Genomic DNA, 27,181 nt, shown 5'->3' with positions numbered 1-27,181 from the left:
GCTTTTCGACAGCCCTTAAAACCCCTTATTTAAATTTATCATATTTTTTCTCAGAATCTGTATATTAAAAATTAGGAAAATATCATGAGCATATACCAACACGTTAACATTTAAAAAATTAAATGCCCAAAGAAAGACAACTTCAGAATTTTTTATCCAGCTATATCGTTTGTTTCCTGAAATAAAAGTTCTAAAAATTCATATGTAAGAATAAACTCAACTATGATTCAAGACTTTTGGTAGGCCAATAGCTCTAATGCTAATCATTCATTGAGCAAAGCGAGATAACTCTTGAAATTTAATTTTTTTGAAATGTGATAAAGTTATCATTTTTAGGCCCTTAAAACCCCTATAAGGAGTCAAAAAGTGGCCCTTTTGACCATGACTTTTAAATTGTACTCTTTATTCTAAACTAATAACTGAAAAGAGTTGGAAAATTGGATGAGTATTAAAAAAGTTATAGCTAAAGGGCGGTTTTTAAGACTGACCCCTTCAGGTCCCTCAATTTTCGGAATTTTTTTCCTAAAACCTTTTCCGGTCTGCGCATTTAGTCCCTCATTACAAGTAAAAAATATAAAAATATTTGCTTAAAAACTATTTGAGAAAACGTTACATGCGTGAATTCAATTAAACATAGAAACTCCCATAGACAATTTTCATCGGCTCATAAAACCGGAAGTACTCAATACTATTCAATGAAACTTTGAATATATCTTAAAAACGTCTATTCAAACATTATATATTTATTGAGCAAAGCGAGATAACTCTTGAAATTTAATTTTTTTTGAATTGTGATAAAGTTATCATTTTCAGACCCTTAAAACCCCTACAAGGAGTCAAAAAGTGCCCCCTCGGACCATATTTTTTATATTTTACTTTTTATTCTTAACTATAAACCGAAAAGATTTTGAAAATCGGATAAACAATAAAAAAGTTACAGCTAAAGAGCCGTTTTGAATATTGACCCCTTCAGGTCCCGTATTTTTCGGAATTTTTTTCCCAAGACCTTTTCCGGTCTGCGCATTAGGTCCTTTATTGCAAATACAAAATATAAAAATATTTGCTTGAAAACTGTTTGAGAAAACGTTACATGCGTGAATTCAATTTAACATAGAAACTCCCATAGACAATTTTCATCGGCTCATAAAACCGGAAGTACTCAATACTATTTAATGAAACTTGGAATATATCTTAATTACCTCTATTTGAACAATATATATCCGTTTTAGAACATTCCTAAGCTTTTCTGAGTTTTTTATTTTTTCATCCCCCCTTTTCTCAAGTTTGAGGCCTAAAATCTCAAAAGTGATAAGAGATAGAAACTCGGCGCCGCTTTACTTTTTAAACAACTCGACATGGTTGATCTAACTCTAAAATTACAACGAATTTCCTTTAAAAATAGAAACAACATATTGATTCATTTAATTTCTACTATTTTGCTTGTGTGAACCGGAAGTACCGGAACCGGAAGTCCAAAACCTTACATACTGGTGACATTTGAAATTGCTATAAGACTATTGTATAGTTATTTCTGAAATCCTTTCCGTTTTCAAAAAATCGCTGACGGAAATTCTGTCGAGAAAAAGAATAATAATAATAATAATAACTAGACCTATTTTTGTCTCCAACAAAAAGGAAGGGCTTTTCGACAGCCCTTAGAACCCCTTATTTAAATTTATTATATTTTCTCTCAAAATCTGTATTCTAAAAAATAAAAAAACATCATGAGCATATACCCACACGTTAACATTTAAGAAAATAAATGCCCAAAGAAAGACAACTGCAGAATTTTTTATCCAACTACATCGTTTATTTCTTGAAAAAAAAGTTCTTAAAATTCATATATAAGAAAGTACTCATTTAAGATTCAAGTGTTTTAGTATGCCTAAAGCTCTAATGCTATTCATTCATTGAGCAAAGCGAGATAACTCTTGAATTAAAATTTTAAAAATGTGATAAAGTTATCATTTTCAGGCCCTTAAAACCCCTATAAGGAGTCAAAAATTGGCCATTAGACTATGATTTTTAAATTGTACTCTTTATTCTTAACTAATAACTGAAAAGAGTTTGAAAATTGGATGAGTAATAAAAAAGTTATAGCTAAAGGGCTGTTTTTAATACTGACCCCTTCAGGTCCCTCAATTTTCAGAATTTTTTTCCTAAAACCTTTTCCGGTCTGCGCATTTAGTCCCTCATTACAAGTACAAAATATAAAAATATTTGCTTAAAAACTGTTCGAGAAAACGTTACATGCGTGAATTCAATTTAACATAGAAACTCCCATAGACAATTTTCATCGGCTCATAAAACCGGAAGTACTCGATACTATTCAATGAAACTTGGAATATATCTTAATGACGTCTATTAACACAATATCTATCCTAATCATTTATTGAGCAAAGCGAGATAACTCTTCAAATTGAAATTTGATAAAGTTATCATTTTTAGGCCCTTAAAACCCCTATAAGGAGTCAAAAAGTGCCCACTCGGACCATATTTTTTAAATTGTACTCTTTATTCTGAACTATAAACCGAAAAGATTTGGAAAATCGGATAAACAATAAAAAAGTTACAGCTAAAGAGCCGTTTTTAATATTGACCCCTTGAGCTCCCTTATTTTTCAGAATTTTTTTCCCAAGACCTTTTCCGGTCTGCGCATTAGGTCCCTAATTGCAAATACAAAATATAAAAATATTTGCTTGAAAACTGTTTGAGAAAACGTTACATGCGTGAATTCAATTTAACAAAGAAACTCCCATAGACAATTTTCATCGGCTCATAAAACCGGAAGTACTCAATACTATTCAATGAAACTTGGAATATATCTTAATTACATCTATTTGAACAATATATATACGTCTTAGAACATTCCTAAGCTTTTTTGAGTTTTTTATTTTTTCATCCCCCCTTTTCTCAAGTTTGAGGCCTAAAATCTCAAAACTGATAAAAGATAGAAACTCGCTGCCGGTTTACTTTTTAAACAACTCGACATGGTTGATCTAACTCTAAAATTACAACGAATTTCCTTTAAAAATAAAAAAAATATATTGATTCATTTAATTTCTACTATTTTGTTTGTGTGAACAGGAAGTACCGAAACCGGAAGTCCAAAACCTTACATACTGGTGACATTAAAAAATGCTATAAGACTATAGCATAGTTAATTCTGAAATCCTTTCCGTTTTCAAAAAATCGCTGACGGAAAATCTGTCGAGAAAAAGAAAAATAATAATAAAACATCAGAATAACAATAGGTCTTTTCGACCGAAAGTCGAAAAGCCCTAATAATAATAATAATAAAACATCAGAATAACAATAGGTCTTTTCGACCGAAAGTCGAAAAGCCCTAAATAGGGAAAAAGAAACCGAACGAAAACAATAAGGTCTTCCGTTGGAAAACGGAAGACCTTAATTAACAATCTATTGACTAATGTTACAATCTAAATGACCAATTTATACAGAAAACCTAAATCTTTAGAACTAAGTTACTTAATAACCTGTGCATCGGTGATATTAATTCGTACGCGGAGTGTACTCAATTATTTAAACAAACAGGTTACATATTTTTTATTAGATGTGTGTATATAAATGATTCAAACGGAGATAAAAAAAAACAACACTTTTATTCATTGCTTTAACAAACCATTTCATTCCTTAAAACATAATATCCAAGGAGATTATCGGTTATCGGCCGCCTTTGTCTCCGTTAAATGAAAACATGATACGGGAAATTATTAGTTTATTAATAATTAAAAAGAATGCATTTAATAATATTTGTTGCATTGTTATAGATTTTGAATTCATTATTAAAATATATAAATTCTTACGCATTTATTGTTACATGTAGCTTATATTTCTTATGTTCGTTACTTCAGTATATTGGTTCCTAATTATTTACGTCCTTGGGATCGGAAATCGAAGAAATTATATGAAATGTGATAAGTACTCACAAACAACGTCCGTTTCTAGTTTAGATACTTGTCTACTTATATGTCAAATTGTGCATCGATTGAATTTTTCAGTATTTATACCCTTGAAGTCTTTAAAAAATCAATAAAACTTTATTTATGCAGTTATTTTACACTGTATTGTGCAATCAAAGTAAAAAAAAAATTACAGTAACTCCATATATCTACGCTGTTTTCGAATTAACAAATATGTAGCGCGCATTAACTTTCTTTGCTGCTTTATAGATATATAGCTTTAATATTAATTCTTAATTGTTTTACTTTGTATAACACATTAAATTGATGTCGATAATGTATTTTCAAATCAATTTTTGTTTCGCAAAACCACTCTGAGATTTATACTCGAATCTGATCGGCCACAGCATGCAATATAGGATATGATAGGAAAGGATAGGGTAGAACTATACTTGAATATTTCTATCATGTATCGTGTATCCTATGCTACCCTATCCTTGTCAACTCTCATAGTAGCAGCCCTGTACAAGATATGTAGTTGGCAACATCTAGTAAATGTTGAAATACCGGTATGTTTCTATGCTATTAACTGAAATGCAGTGCTTCCTTTGTGTTTACTAACACAGTTTTCAAACGCTTTGCTTGTTAGAGGTTAGATGTAGAACTCCAACACTTCAACAAAAGGACGTAATAATTATGCCAAACAAAACAAGCCATAAATACAATTCAACCATACAATTTGAATGCAAAAGGGATTTTCGCTTGAAAGGACCACAAAAGGCGACATGTCAACAAAATACATCGTTTTTGTTTTTTGGCGGTACACAACCGGAATGTGAAGGTAATGCTAAATGAATCTCTGTTCAAACTCGTATAAAGGAGGCATTAACTCGTTTTACTGCCAAACCCCTACATACACAAGTAATATCTACGATAAAGATATCTTATTATATGTTAAAAATATATTTATCAATATTTCTCGATCATAACATGTATTGATTTTTATCAAAACTATAGTCCTCTTTCCTTCTATTAGGGTCGCTTGAATTCCACTGTTGTCCTTAGATTTCATATTTTTTAAAAAAAAAGGTTATTTGGATTTTGGTTTTGTAATTTTCGACAGCCATTGCTGCTCACTTCATTGACAGAATATAGGGAATAAATTGCATATTTTAGCATGTGGTTATCTCGTTGTCTAATCAGAACAACTTGCCCAAATTTTAAAAAAATATATTATAAGGGCACTAAGAAAATAGAAATAAAAAGATTTATTTTACTTTTTCTGTAACATATTGTTGCCGCTATTAAAATATGATCCATGAAATAATGATAACATGATGTACTTTTCATTTGGACAACATAATTAAAAAGCAATGAATTGATACATGTATCTTACAGAGTTAGTGCAAATTGATCTTAAAGTTTGACATTCTCTTTAAGATTAAAACACGTATAAGCATGTTTATATTGAACATACAGTTAGTTTCATGTCTGTTCAATATCCCACAAAAGCATGTTTGCATGTTTTACTCTAACTGCGCATTCAATATAACATTTGCTTTCTTAGCGTAGAGAGGCTATTCAACGCAGGTATAGTAACTATAATGTTGTGTTTTCCTCTCAAATGAATATTTAATCGGTTTCAGAAAAAGACGATTCTCTCTCAGAAGCAGTTGTCGCGGTGATTTCCGTAGTGAGCTTGGCTGTGATTGCAGTAGTTGTTATTGTTGTAATCATTGTGTTAAGGTGAGATTATAATTATCAGGTTGTTATTGAATGTTTTAGGATATTGGGCAAATTTATTGGGTTGTTTCTGTTTTTTCATCGAAAATCAAGTTTCATAACAGACTGAGAAACACTTGAGAAAATTTATTTAAGTGCAATCTTCAATTCGAATTCTAAACCTAATTAGATTCAAATATCAAATCATGCCATTATGTATAATTCTCATGTAGTATTGTTTTATATGAAAAAGAAAAAGAACAACAAAGAAACCAGATTCAAAATATTATAAAAACGACGCTTTATCTCTTGATGACATCGACCATCAATATGCAGAAGTTAACGCAAACAGAGCAAAGAAAAATAAAGACGCATCAAAACAAGGTGAGAAAAAAAGATAATTAAAGTTCGTATTTTGGGGTTTTATAAAAACAAAAGTTATAAATTTATCTAACAATTCACGTAGTGCAAGCATTAAACGAGCAGAGAGATACTTATTACAACATGAACAGTTCAGACGCTGATAAGGCTAAGCAAGCTAGACAAGAAGTCTACTACGAATTCTCGCCTGTGTGTCGGCCATCCGGAACAGCGATTCCTGTCTCTGAGTTCAAAAATTACGTGGAGAGTAAAAAAGGAAATCAGGATTTTTTTGCAGAACAATTTAAGGTTCAGTACCAAATGAATCGTTAAGCCTTGATAAAACTGATTTAAACTATTAAGGCGAACATTTTTTTTTAAATTGGATTATGGATTTTTTATTTAAAAAATTGGGTCGGTAGGTCGAAAAAAAAAAGAAAAAAAAACATGGCAAACTTCAAAGAAATAAAATAAGTCTTATGTTTTGTTTGATTTTTTATTTACTATTCCATGTACACATGCTTAAGTGTGTCTTTGGGCCACTTTTAGGGCATTCCGAACCGCAGGTCTCACACCTCTATTGACACACGATTTACAAATTCAGGCCTCTCACACCTATTTTTGGTACTGGGGCCGGGGCCAATGGATTGGGAAAAATGCAACGTTTTGATAGAAATTGGGAATTTTTTTCCTTGCTTAATGTACAGTCCCCTGAACAAAAACCAGGGTATATTGATAGGATTTTTTAAAAGTTATTTTTTTTTAATTATTTTTAAAACTGGGAACATGTGTGTATAATAAGGAGAAGGAAAAAAGTGTATTCACAGTGTGTGATACAAGTTTGTTACTGACTGAAGATGTAAAATTTCCCAAAAGGTTTTTTGTGTTTAGTAGCCTGCTATATGTCAAATGGCATAGAAAATAATAAAAAAAAAATTTTTAGAATTTAAAAAAAAAGTAATCTTATTTTTATTAATGTAAAATTTAATCTATATTTGTATTTATACATTTTACAGATAAATGTTTCCTGATTGTGTTAGCCTATTGACAATATTTATTAAATCAGTCTCTGTACTTCTGTGTATTTTGGGGTATTAGTCCAACCCATTGACCCACTTACTACCGTTTTGTAGAGGATCTAGATCTGTTTAGACAAAAAAATTTATAATAATTTTAACATTTACTGCAGAATTATAAACTACTAACAGCTTATCAACTAACTGTAATATCAGAAAAAAAAGTAAATTAATAAACATCGTTTTTAAAATTACACCATCTCTGTCTAAGGAAATTCTGGCTAAGTTACCGATCACAAGAAACAGTTTACAACGCGGTAGTGTTGCACATATTCACAGTGCCTTTATGACTGCTGAATATACAATATATATTTAGAATAAGTATAGTTTTCTTTTAAGTTACGTTATTAATGTTGGGCGATCTCAAATTGGGGAAAACACTCAATTTGGGGGGAAAATATGCCTTTTCACGTTGGGAATGGGGCCGAATATCGCCCCCAATTAAAGAGAATCGAGAGGCTTGAAATTAACTGAAAAAAACTGAAAGTGTAAAAGTTAAGGTAATTTTTTCGTGAATGAAACCAATTTATGTGGTTTTTATTGATATTTTTCACCAGCCATTTTATTTTATTTTTTGTATTTCTTTAAATTTATGTCGGTCAGTAAAAAAAAATTTGGAAAAGTGCATTTTATTTTTTTTGTAAAAGTAAAAAAAATTCGGTCGGCGGATCCGTAATCCATCTATTAAAAAAACGTTCGCCTAAGGGAAATACTGACTTTTCATATAAAAATTTCTTCTGATAGAAGTTTTATACGGGCCTACAATTCCCTGCAACAGCTGCTGTGGTGCCAGGAAATAAGTCAAAAAATAAGTACAAGAATATATATCCATGTAAGGATGTTTTATACCTATCTAATTACAGTAATTGAGACATATTCGATTTTTGATATTAATCATTAGGGATATATTTATCTGTTAACGTCTGTTTAAATGTTTTGTAGATGATGAAACACGAGTACTCTTGACGATTGAAAAGGGCAGTTCGGATTCAGACTTTATTAATGCATCTTTTATACATGTAATTTGTGTTCTTAATGGTAGATATGATATAATTGTACAATAGAAGTAGTTGAGAACATTGCCTTTTTTCCTTACGTTATCTTATTTTATTTCAGGGATTTGGTAATGTTAAATCGTACATTGCAGCGCAAGGTAAATACTGTCTCTATTAAAAATGTTCATTTTTAAAGGAGGAAAGTCACTTGATTCTTGAATTGAATAAAGGAACACATGAACAAATAACTCAGTATTGTCATCGTTCTAGGTCCGTTGATCAACACTATAGATGACTTCTGGTGGATGGTGTGGAATGAGAAATGTGACAAAATTGTTATGCTTACCAATCTTGTTGAGGATGACAAAGTAAAATATCTAAGCATTTGCTTAATTTTTTTCTTTCTAAAATATAGTTTATTTCTATTTCGTGTGTCGAATCGAACGTGTTTATTAATTGATTTCAAAATATGGTTGTGTAATTTAACTCATTTAGGTTTGGTTTTGCTATTTGGAACATGTATGTTTGTAGGTCAAATGTATTCAGTACTGGCCAGACTCTGATACGATGGATACTAGAAATATGAAGCTTGAACTGGTGGTTAGCGAGTCTTTTGCAGACTTCACAATTCGCACGTTTAATCTTATAAATGTAAGTCTTCATCAAACAAATATGTATAAATTTGGGTCTTGGACAATACGCTCCCAAGAATATCTGGGCCATTATTTTGTGTGGATACTCGAGGTCTTTTCTATATTTTATCAGGGTAAGGAGAGCAGAACAATACGACAATTTCATTTCACTGCCTGGCCGGATAAAGGAGTACCGGCATATGCCTCGTCGCTTGTTCACTTCCATTCTAAAGTCATTCATACACCGGGAACTCTGAAGGGGCCTATAGTTGTTCACTGCAGGTATGCTTATAATTAATTCAATAACCCATCAACTTTCCTTGTGCCGCCTTTTGTCGTTTTCGTTATATATCGGAGATTGTTTACACTGAAACATTTTTAAACAAAATATCAAGAAACACTCGGTGAAAACTTTAAAAAGCGTAGAACTGCTTTCTCTACAATAAGAATTCATTTTTTAAAGCCAGGTGATGTAGAAAATAAGTAAAGATTACAAAGATATTCGAATAAGTACATATTGTTAAATACATGTATCAAGAGCATATGTAAGGTATGCATAGTAATGAATTTTTCCCACACGAATAAATGTTGTTTTACAGAAAACATACTAGGTCACGAATAGTGATGAAAATGATTTAAGGTACCTCACTACACCTTCACTTATACTTTTGAAGACACTACATCACAAGATGGCGATTTAAATGTGTTGTTAATTTGTTTATATCGTTCAATTGTTTTGTTTATCGTCGCAGCTCAGTGGATAAGGTATTGGGTTTCTGAACCGCAGACCATGAGTTCGAATCCGCCTGGAGCTTTTGTTCATGTTGATTGAATTAAATTATTGAAAATGTATTTTTTCTTCAAAATTGCACATTTTTTGAATACTTCTTATCCATTATGATATCTATCATAATCAAGAAATTTTCTACTGATTTGAGAAAATATTTCATGATGTAGTGAGCAACCTGAATAGAAATGTTGATTTGTAGCTAAGCATAGTTATGACAGCTGTTAATGAATTACAAATATAGTTTTTGGTTGCTTATTTTAATTTTATCTTAAGAATATATTCTGAAATAAATCATCAAAAATAATTTTTTATTCTTTATTTCGGAATACCTATAATTAGTATTTAAGTCTTACATATTGTATTTAAAAAAATGTCAAGCTTTATGAATTTGATAAGAAATCCGTAGATTTCTCCTTTCAATTCTTATTTTTATGTGTCCTACATAGCGCTGGAATAGGTAGGACCGGTACATTCATAGCATTGAACTACCTCGTCCAACAAGCCAAAGAATCAGGATACGTCGACGTGTTTGAATGTGTAGAGACTTTGAGACGTCAACGATTGAACATGGTTCAAACCCTGGTATAGTATTACAATATGTTATTGGATTAAAACAGTAATTTTTGTCATCTATAACTTCTTTGTTCATTGTTTAAACTTTGTTTTTTGAAACAGGAACAATATAAGTTTTTACATAATGCAACTCTAGAGGCTCTCATGTGTACTTCATCAGACCCTTCAGCTTCAAAATTTCCTCAAATATACGAAGATTTGTTCAAAGTAGATGTCGAAACCGGAAAACGAAATATTGATTTGAATTTTGAGGTAAGTAGACGTATTTCATTATGATTATATTCAAAGCATTATTTTGAAACAATACAAAATACTAAACTATACAGTGGGATCGTCTGAGGTAAAAAGATAAAAATACTGAGGCTAGATCAAATTTTACGTTACCTTTTCATAATACGAGTTACATCTCTGATATGCTGTTTATTATTTTTTTAATGTCTTAATTATAGAACCTTAATGTAGCTTTATCGACATTACCCGAATCCGCCTACAGCATGGCCAAAATCTCTACAAACAGAAAGAAAAACCGATACAGTAATATCTTACCAGGTAAACAGCCCTATAATTACAGGTAATACAAAGGTAAATCATCTTATAATCACAGGTAATACGAAGGTAAATCATCTTATAATCACAGGTATTACGAAGGTAAATCCTCCTATAATTACAGGTAATACGAATGAAATTATGAACCAACGAATTGATTTTAAATATCTTATACTTCTCATAAATTTGTTTTTTATATTTAGTTGATTCTGAGATGCCTGAAATTCGGGATGAAGAAAACAACCCTATTTACATCAATGCAGTTTTTTTACCGGTAATGTTTACTACAATGCAAACTGTTCGTGAGGAAGTAAAATTGACATAACGTAATACTTAGAATGTATATCTAAATACATAATACATTTGCGGAAGATCGTTGCATTGTGTATTTGATCGCAGATCACAACATATTATACTGTCGTTAAAATATGAACATTTAAAATTGATCAACCTACCCGACCACTTAACATTAAAATGATTTGCTCTCTTGCTAATCTTTTACGTAAGTCTCGTGTAAAACTGACATAACAAAGAAACCCTCAGGTCTCTATGATATTGATTTGAAGGCCCTTGCTCGCCCCTCATTATAACTAAAGGAATATTGACTGAGCATGAAATATAATACTGGTCCATTAATCATTTAATATGCAGAAAAATACGAACCAACTAGAGCACTTGACATTAAAAAAGAGTTCTCTTTCTGATATTTTCCGTAAGTCTCGTGTTTTCACTGGCATGACAAAGAAACGCTCAATTCTACATGTATGTGCGATTAATTTGAAGCTCATTGTCCGCCCCTCATTATAACTAAATGTATTTTGAGTGAACATTAAATATGATACTGATTCATTTATCATATTTGCAAGTCTAATAGAAAAATATTCTTGGGTTCGGTTTTTATTTGAAAACACATGTGACATGTAAATATCATTTATACATTTACTTAGTACTAATCACTAAGCGACACTGTTTATTTTTACTCGCACGTTCTGCAAGCTTTAATTTTAGAATCGAACTACTCTTGTGTGTCATATCTACGGTCTGTCCCAAGTTATTGCTTCCATCACTTTTTGGTAATTCATAATGAAAATACACATATATACCTGTGAAAGAAATACAGTTGAAATCGATGAAATGGAAAATACCCAAGATATCTTTATTGACAAATTACAGGAACGAAAATAAATTTCTTACGGAGATTTTTAATGGGAAATTTTAACATCTTTTCTCCATTCGGAAGTACTCTGGACACCTCGAGCAATTTTTAAACATTATCAACCGGGCTTGTTAATGGCTGATGCAATGCAAAATCCTCGTAGACATTCTATTTTGGGATATGTATTGAAACCTGAAGCGCTAGAGGGGGAGTTTCAAAACAGATAATCTGGACATTTTTCATATTAGTAGATGAACGTAGTTTTAGCAAAAAGGTATTTATTATTATCTTAATATAAAGCGAAAAGTGTTGGAAGCAAAAACTCGGGAAAGAGTATACTACAGCAATCATGTGGATAGACTTGCTTCATAAAGGAGATCTAGAATTCGAAGATCTTTAAATGACACATTATTTTGACTATCTATGTATACAGGTAAAACACATTTAAGTAACATGAAAAATATATCAGTTATATTCTTTTCACAGGCCTACAAGAGTAAGCGTTCTTTCATAGCTACACAGATGCCTCTCAAAGACACAGTTGTAGACTTTTGGCGACTTCTGTATGAACAGGAAGTATCAACCATTGTCATGTTGAATCAATGCAGCTCAGACAAACCTAAAGAGGTACAATAATTATATTAATTTAAGAAAATATATATTTGTTTACGATGTACATTATAATTTTTTATTATCTATGTTTGATTCACAATCATGTACTTTAATGATATTGATTGTTAAAAAGGAAACGTTCGATTGTTTTGTTTTTTCAGTTTGATATCAAATCATGATGAATTTCGGTTACATTTTTTAAAATGAAGTTCTAACATGAATGTATGCGATCATAAAATGTTATTTCGGAATTACTACTAACAGTTAAAAGAATACGGATCAACTCTATTCGTTCAAAATTGATTGATTTATTTTCTTATTTTGTATATCGACTTTATACTTTCTTTCCTCTGCACATAATGGAAATATTGAAAAAAAAAACATTATGAGTATTAAAGCTTGTATGATTATGATCAAAATATATATAATTTGCATCTTTTTACATTCTCACATTGGTATAATATCCTTGTTTTTGAAGAATATCGGGAAGTATTGGCCACCAGATTTGAATGCTGTTTCTGAGTTTGGCCCTTTTCGGGTAACTAAGAAAAGCTTTACAGAAGGGAAAGATTTTACCATAGTTGACCTTTGTTGCCACAAAGAGGGACAAAACGAGGTACACATGTAGTGAAGCTCTTATATTTGTAAACGATATAAACGTTTTAGCAATTACATATGTTAAAATGTTACTTATGTTAAAAGCTTTTTGACCGACCAAGGCAACACTAAAGCTTGTTGTTTCTACAATGTAATAAATTCGGTTAATCAGGCGGAGTACAATTCAAAATAGGGTCATTTATTAAAAATGGGACAATTCTTGCTCATGGAAACATTACTTACTGCGCCAAATTTGGTTGGAAGACGCAGAAACTGTTGTCTACGAAACAAAATACATGTATATAAGTAAAAAACAAAACGGATCTCCCTGACAAAAAATAGGTATTACTAGCTTACATAGAAAAAATACAAATTCGAATGAATACTACACTGGTGTCAGTACTAAAGGTAAAACCTGGATTTCACTTATTGTAGGATGAGAGAAAACTTCGACTATTTCAATGCCATTTCTGGCCAGATTCTTCAACTGTTCCAACTTCGGTTTTGTCATTTTTAAAGTTGATCAACGACGTGGAACTGCATCATGACCGGAACAACTCTGGTCCCCTCGTTGTCCACTGCATGTAAGTTGTGCCAGTTATCCAAAAGAACAGTTTAAAAGCAATTAAATGAATTGTTAATTTCAATATGAAGACTTTGAAATCAACCGATAATATGTTTTACGGTGCGACCGTTGGGGCGAGCGCAGCAGGTGATCAAAAATGAATTATGATAAATCAATAAAAATACAAGTAGTGACGTAAAGTACACGTAAATGAAGAATGCAAAATAAAATAAATATACCAATTTCCAGTAAATTTTCATTATTCATAATTCATAAGATTTTTTATTTATTTATATACCAATCTGATTAAAATCAGATCTTAATAACGCCCCGAAATTCTGATAGTCGCTGAACAAAGTGTAGCGACATCAGAATTTGTCGGAGCGGATCAAAAATCTGATTTTGATCAGACTGGTCGCACGCCAGTATAGAATTTATCTCAGATAAAATGTTGTTGAATAATAAAGATTTTAACATAATGTTTTAACATAATATTTCCTCTTTTCTTGCAGCAGACATTTTTCTTAAACAAATAAAAATTGACTTATCACAGAATCCCCCCTCCCCCGTTTAAAACGAAATCAAATTTACGTATAAAAAAATTTGTTGATCACATAAGGAAAATGGATCCCCCGGTAGCATGTAATACCGTAAATAGTAGTGAAAATAAAGACAATTTTGAGCAGCTAAAGAGCTAAAGGCATACCACGCACTCCCCATTCCTCACCCCGATTAGAATTTTCCTGATTTTGAGAATTTTTTTTTTCTTTTTGCTTGTGAAGATTTTTTGAATGATGTTGCCACGCCCCATTTAAAAAAACGTTCCTGGAAATTACCGTAAATACAGTGAATAAAATAAATGTGAGCATTCATCCAAATGAGAGCAAGTTACAGCTGTTTCCTATCTCTGAAGAAATGTCTCGATTCGTTAGCTCTGCAAGATTTTGAGAAGATTTTGGTATTTATATTTCAGCAGATTTACAATAACTACTTAGAGTTGTTTCCCCTTATTGTGACGTCAAAGTTCACGTCGGTCAAGTGTAGTCTGTCTCTTTGAAAACACACTAGAAAATATTGATTGTTTACTTAAAAAGCATGATGTTCTGGAAATTACACAATTTATCTATTTCTCAAAAGTTTTACTTTGATTCTCGCGAGATGGTATCCAGTCTAGTGAGATCAGCCGACATTGAGGAATTGCATTGTGGGTCGAAATTTACTGACTCCGAAAAATTCTGTCGGATCAATGTGCAAGAAATCCATTGTGACGTCACTCGAAAGGACGATAACTCCGTTAGTCTTAAAAGTACATGTAATGGAAATTGGCGTTGTGTTATTTACAATGCATGTACATAGTCTTTTATCTTGTTCTCGTGAGAGTGTGAAATTGGAAACCATAATTACAGGGAACTACTGGGACGATTAAAACAAGGCATTACTGGTCCGATTTACTGACGCCAAAAAAATCCGTTGAATGAATGTGCAAATAGTCCGAATTTTCTATTCACACACGCCTTGCCGGTAGAGCTCGCTTCGCGCCGGCGCTGCGCGCCGGCGAGCTGCGCTCGCTATTAAGATTTGTTTTAATTGTTAAAAACAATCCTACCAACTATAAATTATTAGACCTCTCCTGTCGTTCGCTAGAGTTTTAATTATTCCATGAAATGTTGAGAGGTAATATACAATTTTTTTAGGAATGGAGCCGAAAAGAGTGGGTTGTTTTGTGTCATGCAGGTTGTTTTGGAAAGGATGAAGATAGAACAAGATGTAGCTATACATCACGTGATTCAACAGATACGCAGTATTCGACCAAGCATGATTCCGAATTTGGTAATTAAGAAAGATTATTTTCAAGAATTTATGAAAAAGCAACTAATAATACATTGCAAGAAAGCAATTTGCATGTAATTAAGCTATTGTTAATTTTATTAATAACATATAAATGTGATTTATTTGCTTTATTGTGTAAATAATTTGTTTTTCATCCTTATATATTCTTTTAGGAACAGTTCAAGTTCTGTCACCATGTTGTTTTGGAATTTTTGAAACAGTTTGATGATTATTCCAACTTCCAGTAGACATTTATACAGAAACTTGTTTATATTGCTGAAATCACGTTTATCAATGTTATAGCAGTGTGCCATGTACATACACTTTTTCTATTTTTATATGTGTATAGAATAAAAAAAAAGTTTCGCAAATTCTTCATGAAATAGGAGGACGCTTAAACATTTTAAATACGCATGCAGTTGTAGATATAGTGAAAAAAGTATAAAAAACTTTAAAATTTTAAAGTATTGCAAGTGGCAAGTTTTTTCTGCCTTTAATTTTGTACCTAAGCTTTAAGGGTGTTATATACTCAGGGTTTGAGTTCTCAAATTCCGATTGTTATAAAGTTTAATGTAATGAGTAAAATTGGTTCTAAACATAAAAAGTATTTATGAAATGAATTATTATTGACAAAACAATCAATATTTTAGCCAAACAGGAAATTCGAACTAAATTTTGCAGATTCTGTTTTCTGCTAAAGGTTTTTGGCAGTAGTCTAACATTAAAAGTTAGGATATTATATTTAAGTATATGTAATTTTGCATATTTTCCGTTGGTTTTACCTCACTTATTCATCAAAATAATCTTATGGCAAGAATTATAAAAATATTGAAAAATCCTTGAAAACGATAAAAGACATCAAAATGTTGATCATTGACCTCATATAAATTTGATGCCATCAGAATAATGTCAGTATAAGTAGTTCAATACTATAATTGTTTTTGTATTGTCATCATTCAATTTTTTGTAAAACTGGATCAAAAATAGATAGGGATTATAAAACTGATAGAGGAAATTCGGACTGGATTGTTTCTTAAAATTGTTGCTGAAATCTTGCTGCTGTGTACTTATTTAGTGCTACTACCATTCATAAACTGTATTTTATTGTTTAAAGTGTTTTATTATTTGTAATATTTTTATAATTAAGAAAATCTCAATCGTAGTGTAAAATTATATGGGATTTTTCTTGATTTTTCAATAAATATTCAATAACCATTAACTCAAAAAGTAGGTCATTGACCTACTTTTCTGAAAGTGAAAAATAACATCCTTAATAAAAATTAATACTTTGTATAAAAATAAAATGTTAAGAAAAGTAGATTTTCATGTTTAAGGGAGTTAGTTTTTCATCAATATCTTTTTGCAATTCCTCACAGTAAAAGTGGTAAGAATTTGTGCACAAATTATTCATGAAAAACATGACAATATGTTTAAAACAAAAAAAAGCTACATGTACATGAAAAGCATGAAATATTTACATCTTAAACAATTTACAAAAAAGCCCCAATAGTATTTATAGGACTTTTAAAAAAACAAACCGGGGCACAAGGAGAGAAATGCTACAAAGTAATTACAAATAATATAAATTTACAGGATGTTAGCCATTGTTAAGTAAAACATTTCTTTTATTCTGCGGAAAGGGTGTCCTTAATAAGGCTTATTTTTCAGTGTTGTCGACAGTAACTCATCCTGACATTCACCTAATTATTCATTCAATAATTAAACTGTTGCTATGCCTTTCGGTTTTCTTCAGTATTTGCTTATTAGTTGTCTTTATTTACTTGAAGAGCAACATACTTATTTAATTTGGTAGAATGCTATGAGACTTCCAAAGCTTTCCTTCTCCGTTAAACTTGACAACTGACATGGAAAAAGAACTGTTTAGATATTACATGTAATTTAACATAAATTCTTCAAAAATTCAACTCCTCATTTTGATTTTTTATTTATGTTAAATTTTATTATAATTAGTATATAAATTGTTGCACATTGACCTATACGTTTTATGAATTAAAAACTATACCCAAATAATTCAAAATCATATTTTAGGAACACGTATATATTTTAATATAAAGAATAAACATAAGACATTTGATTTTTCTTCTAAAACTAATTTGATCAATAATTTTTTTTATGTGTTGAATAGAACTATGTCTACTCAGAGAATGTCAATTTAGGTGAAATTATGCGCAATGGTATATTTTGATACATTTGTTCAGTTTATGTTACTATTTGTATCTGTTTCTTATTGTCTCGACTTCGGAGGAATAAATCCTTCAAACTGAACATGTACTCAACGATATACTTAATCTTTAATACAGTACACATTATAGCAAGCAATAATTTTCACAACTTTTAACGAAAAAAAAATGCCACTCAATGATATTTTAACTTATATATCATATTTTCACTTTTGGTGATTCATGCGGAATATGAAGGTGGCGATATTGCAGGAAAAATGCATAACCCGCGAAGAAAGCATTTTGTTTATATTTACATTTTTCTATTAATAAATTGATTGTAAAAAGTTTGTAAAATTAACTTAAATACTGTTAATGTACATCAGTACTTTAAGGGTACCTGCAGTTCCGGTCAATGTTTGATATCATAGAGATCTATGTGAAAAAAAACATCATCCTGAAAATTTCAATCAAGCTGATTTGGCGGGATGTGATCTGTGACGTCACGGGGTCAACACCACTACATGCGAAACAAGAAAATCGATGTATGAGAACTATTTCTTATCTTGCATTGTTTTATCGTTGTATGAATAGTTGTTTCTGGTTTTTTGTATTTCTTTATCAACCATAGATGACTAAATATACCGTACTGTTGTTTGAGTTTTTATTTTCATTTATTTTTAAATTATCGTACAAAAATACCGAATTCGGATAATTGTTTGCTTTATGAATTTAGTCAAATATTTAACACATTTTGCATATAAATTCACAGTCTATGTAGCTATATGACAATCAATCAATTTTGGACCAATAACAATCAAAATAGCATGCACATTTTAACAACAACAAGATCATAAACGAATCAAGATGGCTGCATTATGAAGTCTGTCTCGTATCCTTTAAAAATACGATTATTTTATTTTACACTTTTTTAAACATCCTTTTTCAAAATTTTCAAGTTTATTCTGATTTCATATAATGATTAGGTGTCATTATAACAATTAAAGCTATCTGGAGTATAATATTGCTGACCATAGCGCTCGAAAGAAAGTTGCACTTTATTAAATAAGAAATTAAGACCAAATTAATGATCAACATAATTACTGCCGAAATAATTAGTTGATTACATTAAAAAAAACTTTTTTACAATTGCTGAATTGTAAAGCGTGTCATTTTTAAAGAGCTTAGATAAGTAACTATTTTGAACATTAGTTACTTGTTTATAGTCTCATGCACGGATGATTCTTTAACCACTGATTGTTGGAATAAGTTCACATTTATAAGCTGATTTTACACAATCGAATTTATGTTTCTGTTTTATCTGACAAAATTTAAGCAGCTTATTATACACAAATTAATTTATCAGTCTAGAGGTGTTAAACCCCCATTGTTCACCAGACCCGTTTACCATGTGTATACATTCCCAGACATACGCCTGTACACGTGTCTGGAGCAGTAGCTTCGTTCGTTTATCTGTTAACCTGTGTCATTGTCTCGGATCATTCGTGTGTGAAGAGTTTTTATGTAAAAAACAAAACAAAACAAAAACAAACCTGAATAATGAACGTCCAGCTGCCCATACACGTGTATTAAGATAAATCGTTATCATCGGTAAAAAGGCGAAACGAATAGCATATTTTAAAATCCTATAAAAGAAATCTGACTTAAACAAAAAGTATACGGGAACAAATTTCTAAATCTACAATACTCAAAGTAACTAGATACATCAAAACACCAGACCTATATCAATCATTTTGGCTGTTAAATCGATTTTATTTTGTATAGCTTTGTTAGGAAATTTCCCTAATTTTGACCTTGTAACGTCACTTCCGCTGAAACCTCGTTATCGCCTAATTCTATTTTATCTTGATTGGATTTCCAAAAGCAGGTAGAAAAAGCCACTTTGAAACGGCGAAACTCCGTTATTTGTGCATCGATTTCTATGCGTTTTTTCATTGAATTCTAGTAAATAAATTCTATGACATAAATTTCATATAGGCGGGGCTGCAGGTACCCTTTAAGATAAAAGAAAAAGCCAAATATTTCTAATTAAAATTTTAGCCTGATATTATCATAATTATTTCGTGCAGTATGTGATGTTTCTTTGGCCTTTGTAGTTTTCGACCAATCAATAACGGGGTGTGTCGATTTCAGTCATGTTAGTTTCTATAGAGCTATGAATTTACTAAAGTTTCCGTACGAAAAAGAGGGAATCATACTAGGCATTATGTATTTTTTTTAATGGTTTGCTTTTGATAAATTTTAGTATTACTGTCAACTTTTCAATAACTGTGCATTCTCTACACATATACTATGTGAGCAATCAACCATTAGAATATCAAAATAAATGTTACTTATTTGATTCTGCCTCTTGTTATATATTTTCACGAAGTTCTTACAACTGTTACATACATGAAGAGAAATATACCTTTCTGTGTTTAACAATCCCTTTTTCACTAAGAATTTGTCTTTTGATTTAGTATTTTAGATTTCACGTAAAAATTCCAGCGTATGTTTAAAACTAAAAAAAGTCATATTTTATTGTATATGTCTTTGGTATTACAGCTGCAATATAACTAACAATTAGCCTTAGGTTTTTGTTTAGTTTCACAGATAACATGTCATCCACCAATCTACTCTGATAATGTTCACATTCCTACGGACAAACACACATACATCTACAACAATCAGTACGATGCTCATGTTCAGGGAGGTTCTTTCTGTAAGGTACTCTAACAGTGCTATAAAGCTATTAAAAAAGTGAAAACCGTTGCTTTAATTAAGAAGCTGACAAATAAGGAAAATTTGATGCATTTTTAGTTGGAATTTATTCATGTAAATATTATTTTTTTAAATTGATTGTTGAGGATCCAGAAGGTGAAGTGAGTTCTTAACTCTCAAAAGTGAGTTCTTAACTCCTTTTAACCCTCGCACAATCGGAATTTATTTTTATTCAATTCATTTTGATAAAAAATGATCGCTGTTCTTTTTTTTCAAAAAGTACGAAATGCTAAGTTTTTTAATGATTCATAGTTCTCTTTAGCAACAACACGTTCAGTTCTTTTTTTAGTTTATAACGAAAATCTGTTTTTTCTCCACCAATGTAAAGAAAACCGTACACAAGTTATTGCTAAAAAAATAAAATTTAAAAAAAACAACCTGCTAAATCCATTGAGCATATTTAAACGTCTGGTTGTTTTTTTATTTATATCAATGTCAAATCACATATCAACATAGATTACGTACATAATCTCTGCTTTCAGTATTTTGTTTTAAGTATAATACAGTAAAAAAAAGATACATATACAAAACTATGCCTATCTAAGACTATTCATATATACACTTAAGCATAAATATTTAACTTCGCACAATGTAGACATAAGCATGCATAACATAATTGTTTATATACATGCAGTGAGATTGAGGTTAATGAAGAGGATAAATAAAGGGGATGAGTAAATGGGGGTTGGGTGGTTTTATGTTTCTGCTAAAAGAGAAATTCTAAACAGATATAGTTTTTGAAATATATATATATATATATATATATATATATATATATATATATATATATATATATATATATATATATATATATATATATATATATATATTTCAAAAACTATATATATATATATATATATATATGTGTGTGTGTGTGTGTGTGTGTGTGTGTGTGTGTGTGTGTGTGTGTGTGTGTGTGTGTGTGTGTGTGTGTGTGTGTGTGATGACATTTTACAATAATAGACAATTATGATTTATTACAAATCTAAATAAAACCTATCTTTTGTCATTTTCTCTAGACAACCAAAATACAATGATTGAGTTGTCGTTTGTTTGTATTTATATGCAAAAATATACTGTTTGACAGTAAGAATAAATAAATTTCGCAATCTATAAATATTTCTATTGGTATATTTTCTAATCAAGACAGATATTTTATCAAAACAAACAAATATATATTAAATGTATTTAGCATCCATTCTTCTATCTTAATCCAAAGCTCTTTTACATGTACACAATCATAAAAAAAGGTGTCCAATTGTTTCTATGTAGTTATTGCAAAGAGTGCATGATGAAGAATTCAACATATTTAACTTGAAGAGATATTTACTTAATGGAACTATTTTATGGAGTACTTGGAATTGAAGCCATTTGTTTCCTGTGTAACTTGAAAAGGAAGACTTGCTTACCATTTTTTACCTGTAATTGATACATATCTTGGCATCCTTTTTTTCATTTTTAAGAAACATTCTTAAAGAAGAGGGGATTTGTGGTCCAAAGGTTTTATCAAAAAGTGTTATATGTTTTGTTCTCGAGGTCACTGCCTTTTTAATTCCACAATATTCAATGAAGTTTGTGTTTATATTCTTTTCTAAAAATTGCACGTAACTTTAAAATTTTCCATCGAGGTTATATAAATCACACAATAAGAAGATGCCTGCATTTAAGTAGTTTTTAAGAAAGATAGATTTATTTTCTATTCGAATCTTTGGGCTGTCCCATATTTGTTCATACCAAATGTTCATTTTTATTTTACTAGTATTTTTTATTAACATAGAAAAACCTCCTTCCAGAAAGCATTTGTAATAGTCTTACATATGTCAAAAACAAACGAAGATCCCCCTTTCCACAGATTACCAGTATTACAATGAATTATTGACTCGAGTAACGTAACCCATTTGCTATTTTAATGTAGTATTCTTCTGATCAATTTGGATTTTAATGCGGTTATAAATTTCCTATAGTCGATCATCTTCAACCCCCCATATCTATAATCTTGAAAAACAGTGTCTTTTTTAACTTCAATTCAAACATTTCGCTCTCAAGATCTTTTAAAAATTATCTTTAGCCATTGACAATGCAAGATTTCAGTAGTTTAATTTTGGTATAATTAGTGTCTTAAGGAAAGTAAGTCTGCCTATTGGGGTCGTCCTTCTTACTTTCTATTGTTTAAGTATTTTTTTTAATCTCGACCAGCTTTGGTAATTAATTTAGGTCAACCATGTCTGACAAATTTACCGAGAATTTTATTCCAAGCATACCAAAAGTATTATTTTTCCAGTCGAGTTTCCATCCTGAGTGATGAAAACTTCATTTGAAAATTTGTTATTTCCTATCAAAATCATTTTAGTTTTTGAAAAATAAATACTTGAAATAAAATAAAATAATCTAAGTCTTAGAGAATGCCATCTACAGATGTTGGTGAACCATCGAATATTACAGATGTGTCGTATGCATATGGAGAAAGTTTATATTCCTCTCCATCAATTACTATACCCTTAATGTTTTTGTTATTTCTTTTAATTATGTCTAAGATTTCAGCACACAGCAGAAACAAATATGTAGATATTGGATCACCTTGTCTACAACCACTTCTAGATATATATACTCTGAGATGTGTCCATTTTGAATGACACACATTTTGATACCATTATAAACAGTTTTTATCCACCTTCTTATTGATGGTCCAAAGTTAAGAATTCTAAAACGGTGTATATAAAGTTCCAAGAGATTAAGTAAAAAAAAAGGTAAGGTCTATTAATGTATTCAGTAAAGTGCATAACATCATAGACGAGTCTCATATTTTCACCTATAAATCTGCCTTTTAGAAATCCTGTCTGGTCTCTGTTTATTAATTTATCAAGGGCAGTTTTTATTCTTTTAGCAATACAACCTGAAGCTAATTTATATACTATATTTAATAAACTGATAGGACGCTGGTTCTAAAAAAACTGCTTAGGTTTCCCTGCCTTAGGTATACATGCTCTCATGCTTAACATGTTTGGACGTGAGAATTGTAGTTGTTTTTATGATTCATTGATTGCTCTTGTAACAAAAGTTCAAATACCCTTCCAAAAAAACTTTTAAAAAACTCAAAACTAAAACCATTAGGCCCTGGACTCTTGTCATTTTTCATTTTTTTTTAAAGAAAATGAGTACTTCAGCACAAGTTATCTTGCTTTTACTCTTTGTTGCTTAATTTTGGATCATCATAAATATTTAACTTTTCTTGAATAGTAATAGATGCAAAAGATTCTCTACGTTTATACAGTTTTTCGTGAAAAGTCTTTGTTTCATTCAAAATTTCTACTTGTGAGCTAGTATGGGAACCATCCTCTCTTTCAACCATTAGTATTATTTTCAATATATAATTTCTACATTCCAAGTTAATAAAATATTATAATGGATTTCAACCTCCTCAATCCGCTTTGCTCTTGACCTAATACATTGTCCTTTAAATCCATTTCTTCTTATATCTTCATTTTCCTTTTGCTTCTCCGTTAAAGTAATTAAAGACTGTTCCGAAAGATTTTGTTCCAGTTAACGTCTGTTAGTCTTTAATATAATACTTATGTTTTATGTTGTTAAAATAGTTAAAAGGGTGTTAAGTTTTCATATTAAACCATTTGAGCTGATTGTATTAAAGACCACACACATTTTGCAAAAGTTTGGAACTTCCTTAGGCATCGAACTGCTGAAAATCTATAGAACAATCTTTCGAGAGTAGCGCTCTACTCTCCGAGGTAATATTTGGGTAAGCATATTTGCTTGCAAATTGATATCATGCGCCAGATCATCCAGTTTTTCTCCGCTCTTTCTCACTTAATAGTTCAGTTTGGCTAAGTACAACTCTGCTGATTTCGGGGCTCAAATCAAGAGACTAAGACATTGATTGATTGTTGATCATTTTGCTGTATGTTAGGACTGATGTCGCTAAGAACTGTCTGAGCATAGCCTTTAAAACTGGTAGCAAGCTTATAGGCCTACACAGCTTCGCAGGAGACAACGCGAGATTTTGCGTCTGGAGATAAATAAAAATGAACAGTTGGTATGAACAAATATGGGACAGCCCAAAGATTCGAATAGAAAATAAATCTATCTTTCTTAAAACTACTTAAATGCAGGCATCTTCTTATTGTGTGATTTATATAACCTTGATGGAAAATTTTAAAGTTACGTGCAATTTTTAGAAAAGAATATAGAAACAAACTTTATTGAATATTGTTGAATTAAAAATGCAGTGACCTCGAGAACAAAACATATAACACTTTTTGATAAAACCTTTGGACCATAAATCTCCTCTTCTTTAAGAATATTTCTTAAAAATGAAAAAAGGATGCAATATTTGAAAAGCAGTATTCGAATCAAACAGAGTTTACATATTTTCAAATGAATTATATTGTTTGTCATGTTTTGAAAATGTAGAAAACAGATTCTTAGTCATTAGACATTGTTTGCACAAATTATAGCCCTAACTACTGGTGTATGCAATTTGTAAAAATGTTTTTATTCCTTTAAACTTTACATATTTCCCAAATATGTTCGAAAGCGTCGTGCCTGGATTAGGGCAATCAACAGAAAAAACTTTGCACCTAATGAGTTTTTCTGCATTTGTTCAGAGCATTTTGAGTTTGGGTGGCATAGTGATGACCCAGATAATGCCAATTCTGCCCCGACCATCTTCTCTTACAAGGAAAAACAGTTGATCATGAGAGAGAAGAGAGAGTATCAAGAAGAAATCTGCAGAAGGTAAGTTTGAAAAAAAAATAGGTATTAAATTAAATAAACCACAAAAAAAAAAATTAATAAACAAAAAAATAATAATAAATAATCTTTTTTGTTGTTGTTACATGTACACTATATGTAAAATTTCACTTTAAATCATTGATTCAAAATTATGTATATTCATTTTAAATAATATAGATTTTTACATAATTACAAATCTAGAACTAGCAATTTCTTCATCTATTGACTGCAAACACGTATATTCAATAGGAATGTGAAGAGAATAAAGAAAGAGCTAGAGAGCAATAGAATAGGAGTTTGGGCTTTTCTGTGTTTGCCCATTCTTACAGCAAAGGTGAGAGCCATTTATATTGACTATCATTTTTATGTGTTTTTTAATAATCACTTTGAAAATCAGATATGCAAAACATTGAGTGGATGAGCTAGTTCATTTCTACACATTATATGATGTTAATAATAATACAGACATCCTTTGTATGAAGTTTACATTTACAGATAAGGAGGAAGAGATGCTTTCTGATCTTGCAGCCACCATGACATATTGAAGATTGAAGATGATGTAGAGACAGGAGTCAGATTGACTACAGACATAGGTATTGATATTGGAGAACAACTCATTCACTTCTACCATAGAATAAACTTTGTTCAAAGTTTGAAGTACTGTTGTATATTATTTAGTGGATTTTGTTCTATTATTACAGGTGTACAGTGTGACCCTGATCCTCTTTTACAGGAGAACATGAGATTTAAGTTCGAACTCAGACGGATGCAGGGCAACAAATGGTCTGTTTCAAAAATCAAAGATGATGATGCCATGACTAAGTTCTATACAGGACTTCCAAGCTTTGCTGTGTTTTTGTGGCTGTTTAAGTATGTTTTCTTTAATTCTAAATTTTTTGGTCATTGGAAAGAATTAAAAAAATGAGTTGAAATTCTCAATTTGGAATTTCATGATTTAAGGCCTATATATATATATATATATATATATATATATATATATATATATATATATATATATATATATATATATATATATATATAAGTACATATAAATATTGTATGTTCCTAATGAACAATTAATATTTTAGCTACCTGGCACCTAAATGCGAGAAGATGGTATACTGGCGTGGAAGTTCATCAACCTCCGATGAGAGGACAGGATCTAGGCGGTGCATGGCTCTTGATTCAATCGACCAATACTTAGCAACCATGATGAGGCTGAAGGTAACACATAATTACTGGCAATGAATCTGTATCTATCATGTACTATCATATTCATTTATAGGAACCATAGACTCTGACTTGTATGTCATAGAACTTTAAAAAATATAACTTTAGGTCGGATTTTATGTCCAGGACATGGCAGAGCGGTTTGGTGTGTCCGTGGGTGCATTTTCTTAGTACTTCACCACCTGGGTTTGCCTACTCTACAAGGAACTTAAGAGCTGAACCCCTTTTCATCAAGAGATGTTATTCAGAGAAATATGCCGTCATGTTTTAAATTTTTCCCTAATTTAAGAGTTATACTTGACTGTACTGAAATCTTTGGTTAATCAGAATCAGTCATTTTCAAATTACATGCATCACACTACTTTAAAATTTCTTGTTGGAATCACTCCTTCTGGTGAGATTTCATTTGTTTCAGAAGGCTTTGGTGGAAGAGTTCAGACCGACATATGATTGAGCGCACCTGTCTATTAGACCTCATGCAAGAGGGCGATGGAGTGATGGCAGACAAGGGTTTTATCATCATCAAAGACATGTTAGAGAAAAGGGATGCACTCTTAATAGTCCACATTTTCGTTATTCTCCTAATCAGTTTACAACTCAAGAAGTTTTAAATACTCAAGAAATTGCTAAATTTAGAATTCATGTGGAAAGACCTATTGGCCGCGTTAAAAATTGTCATATATTTGATGGTGTTTTTTCTCTTTCTTTATTGCCAATATCATCCCAGATGTTTTCTGTTTGCTGTTGGATAACAAACCTTGATGTACCTTTGATTGAAAGTTAGGTATGTATAGTCAAACATTTCCTATGCTTGTGTTGATAAACATTATCATAAAAACTAAGTCATTTATGAATTCGATAAAAAGC

General features: G+C 30.8%; 1 protein-coding gene and 1 pseudogene across 1 annotated transcript in view; both read left to right on the top strand.

The window, feature by feature from the left end:
• LOC128168357 (uncharacterized) overlaps positions 1 to 18,211 on the top strand; it is a 97,645-nt gene extending 79,434 nt beyond the window's left edge. The window contains exons 13-31 of the mRNA XM_052834602.1: positions 4,573 to 4,764; positions 5,570 to 5,669; positions 5,899 to 6,029; positions 6,112 to 6,314; positions 7,826 to 7,913; positions 8,024 to 8,100; positions 8,198 to 8,234; positions 8,347 to 8,444; positions 8,608 to 8,727; positions 8,842 to 8,990; positions 9,945 to 10,080; positions 10,174 to 10,323; positions 10,521 to 10,620; positions 10,821 to 10,891; positions 12,260 to 12,400; positions 12,864 to 13,001; positions 13,418 to 13,566; positions 15,242 to 15,377; positions 15,551 to 18,211. Of these exons, the coding sequence (XP_052690562.1) occupies positions 4,573 to 4,764; positions 5,570 to 5,669; positions 5,899 to 6,029; positions 6,112 to 6,314; positions 7,826 to 7,913; positions 8,024 to 8,100; positions 8,198 to 8,234; positions 8,347 to 8,444; positions 8,608 to 8,727; positions 8,842 to 8,990; positions 9,945 to 10,080; positions 10,174 to 10,323; positions 10,521 to 10,620; positions 10,821 to 10,891; positions 12,260 to 12,400; positions 12,864 to 13,001; positions 13,418 to 13,566; positions 15,242 to 15,377; positions 15,551 to 15,625 (2,291 nt within the window). The 3' untranslated portion in view covers positions 15,626 to 18,211. The remainder of the gene's footprint in view (positions 1 to 4,572; positions 4,765 to 5,569; positions 5,670 to 5,898; positions 6,030 to 6,111; positions 6,315 to 7,825; positions 7,914 to 8,023; positions 8,101 to 8,197; positions 8,235 to 8,346; positions 8,445 to 8,607; positions 8,728 to 8,841; positions 8,991 to 9,944; positions 10,081 to 10,173; positions 10,324 to 10,520; positions 10,621 to 10,820; positions 10,892 to 12,259; positions 12,401 to 12,863; positions 13,002 to 13,417; positions 13,567 to 15,241; positions 15,378 to 15,550) is intronic.
• A 6,652-nt stretch (positions 18,212 to 24,863) lies between these two features.
• LOC128168364 (uncharacterized) lies at positions 24,864 to 27,098 on the top strand (annotated as a pseudogene).
• Positions 27,099 to 27,181: the final 83 nt, after the last annotated feature.

The sequence above is a fragment of the Crassostrea angulata genome, chromosome 10 (genome assembly GCF_025612915.1).
Source record: "Crassostrea angulata isolate pt1a10 chromosome 10, ASM2561291v2, whole genome shotgun sequence".
NCBI classification, from domain to species: Eukaryota; Metazoa; Mollusca; class Bivalvia; order Ostreida; family Ostreidae; genus Magallana; species Magallana angulata.
Note: the sequence above shows the minus strand (reverse complement) of the source record. Positions and strands in the feature narration are given on the sequence as shown.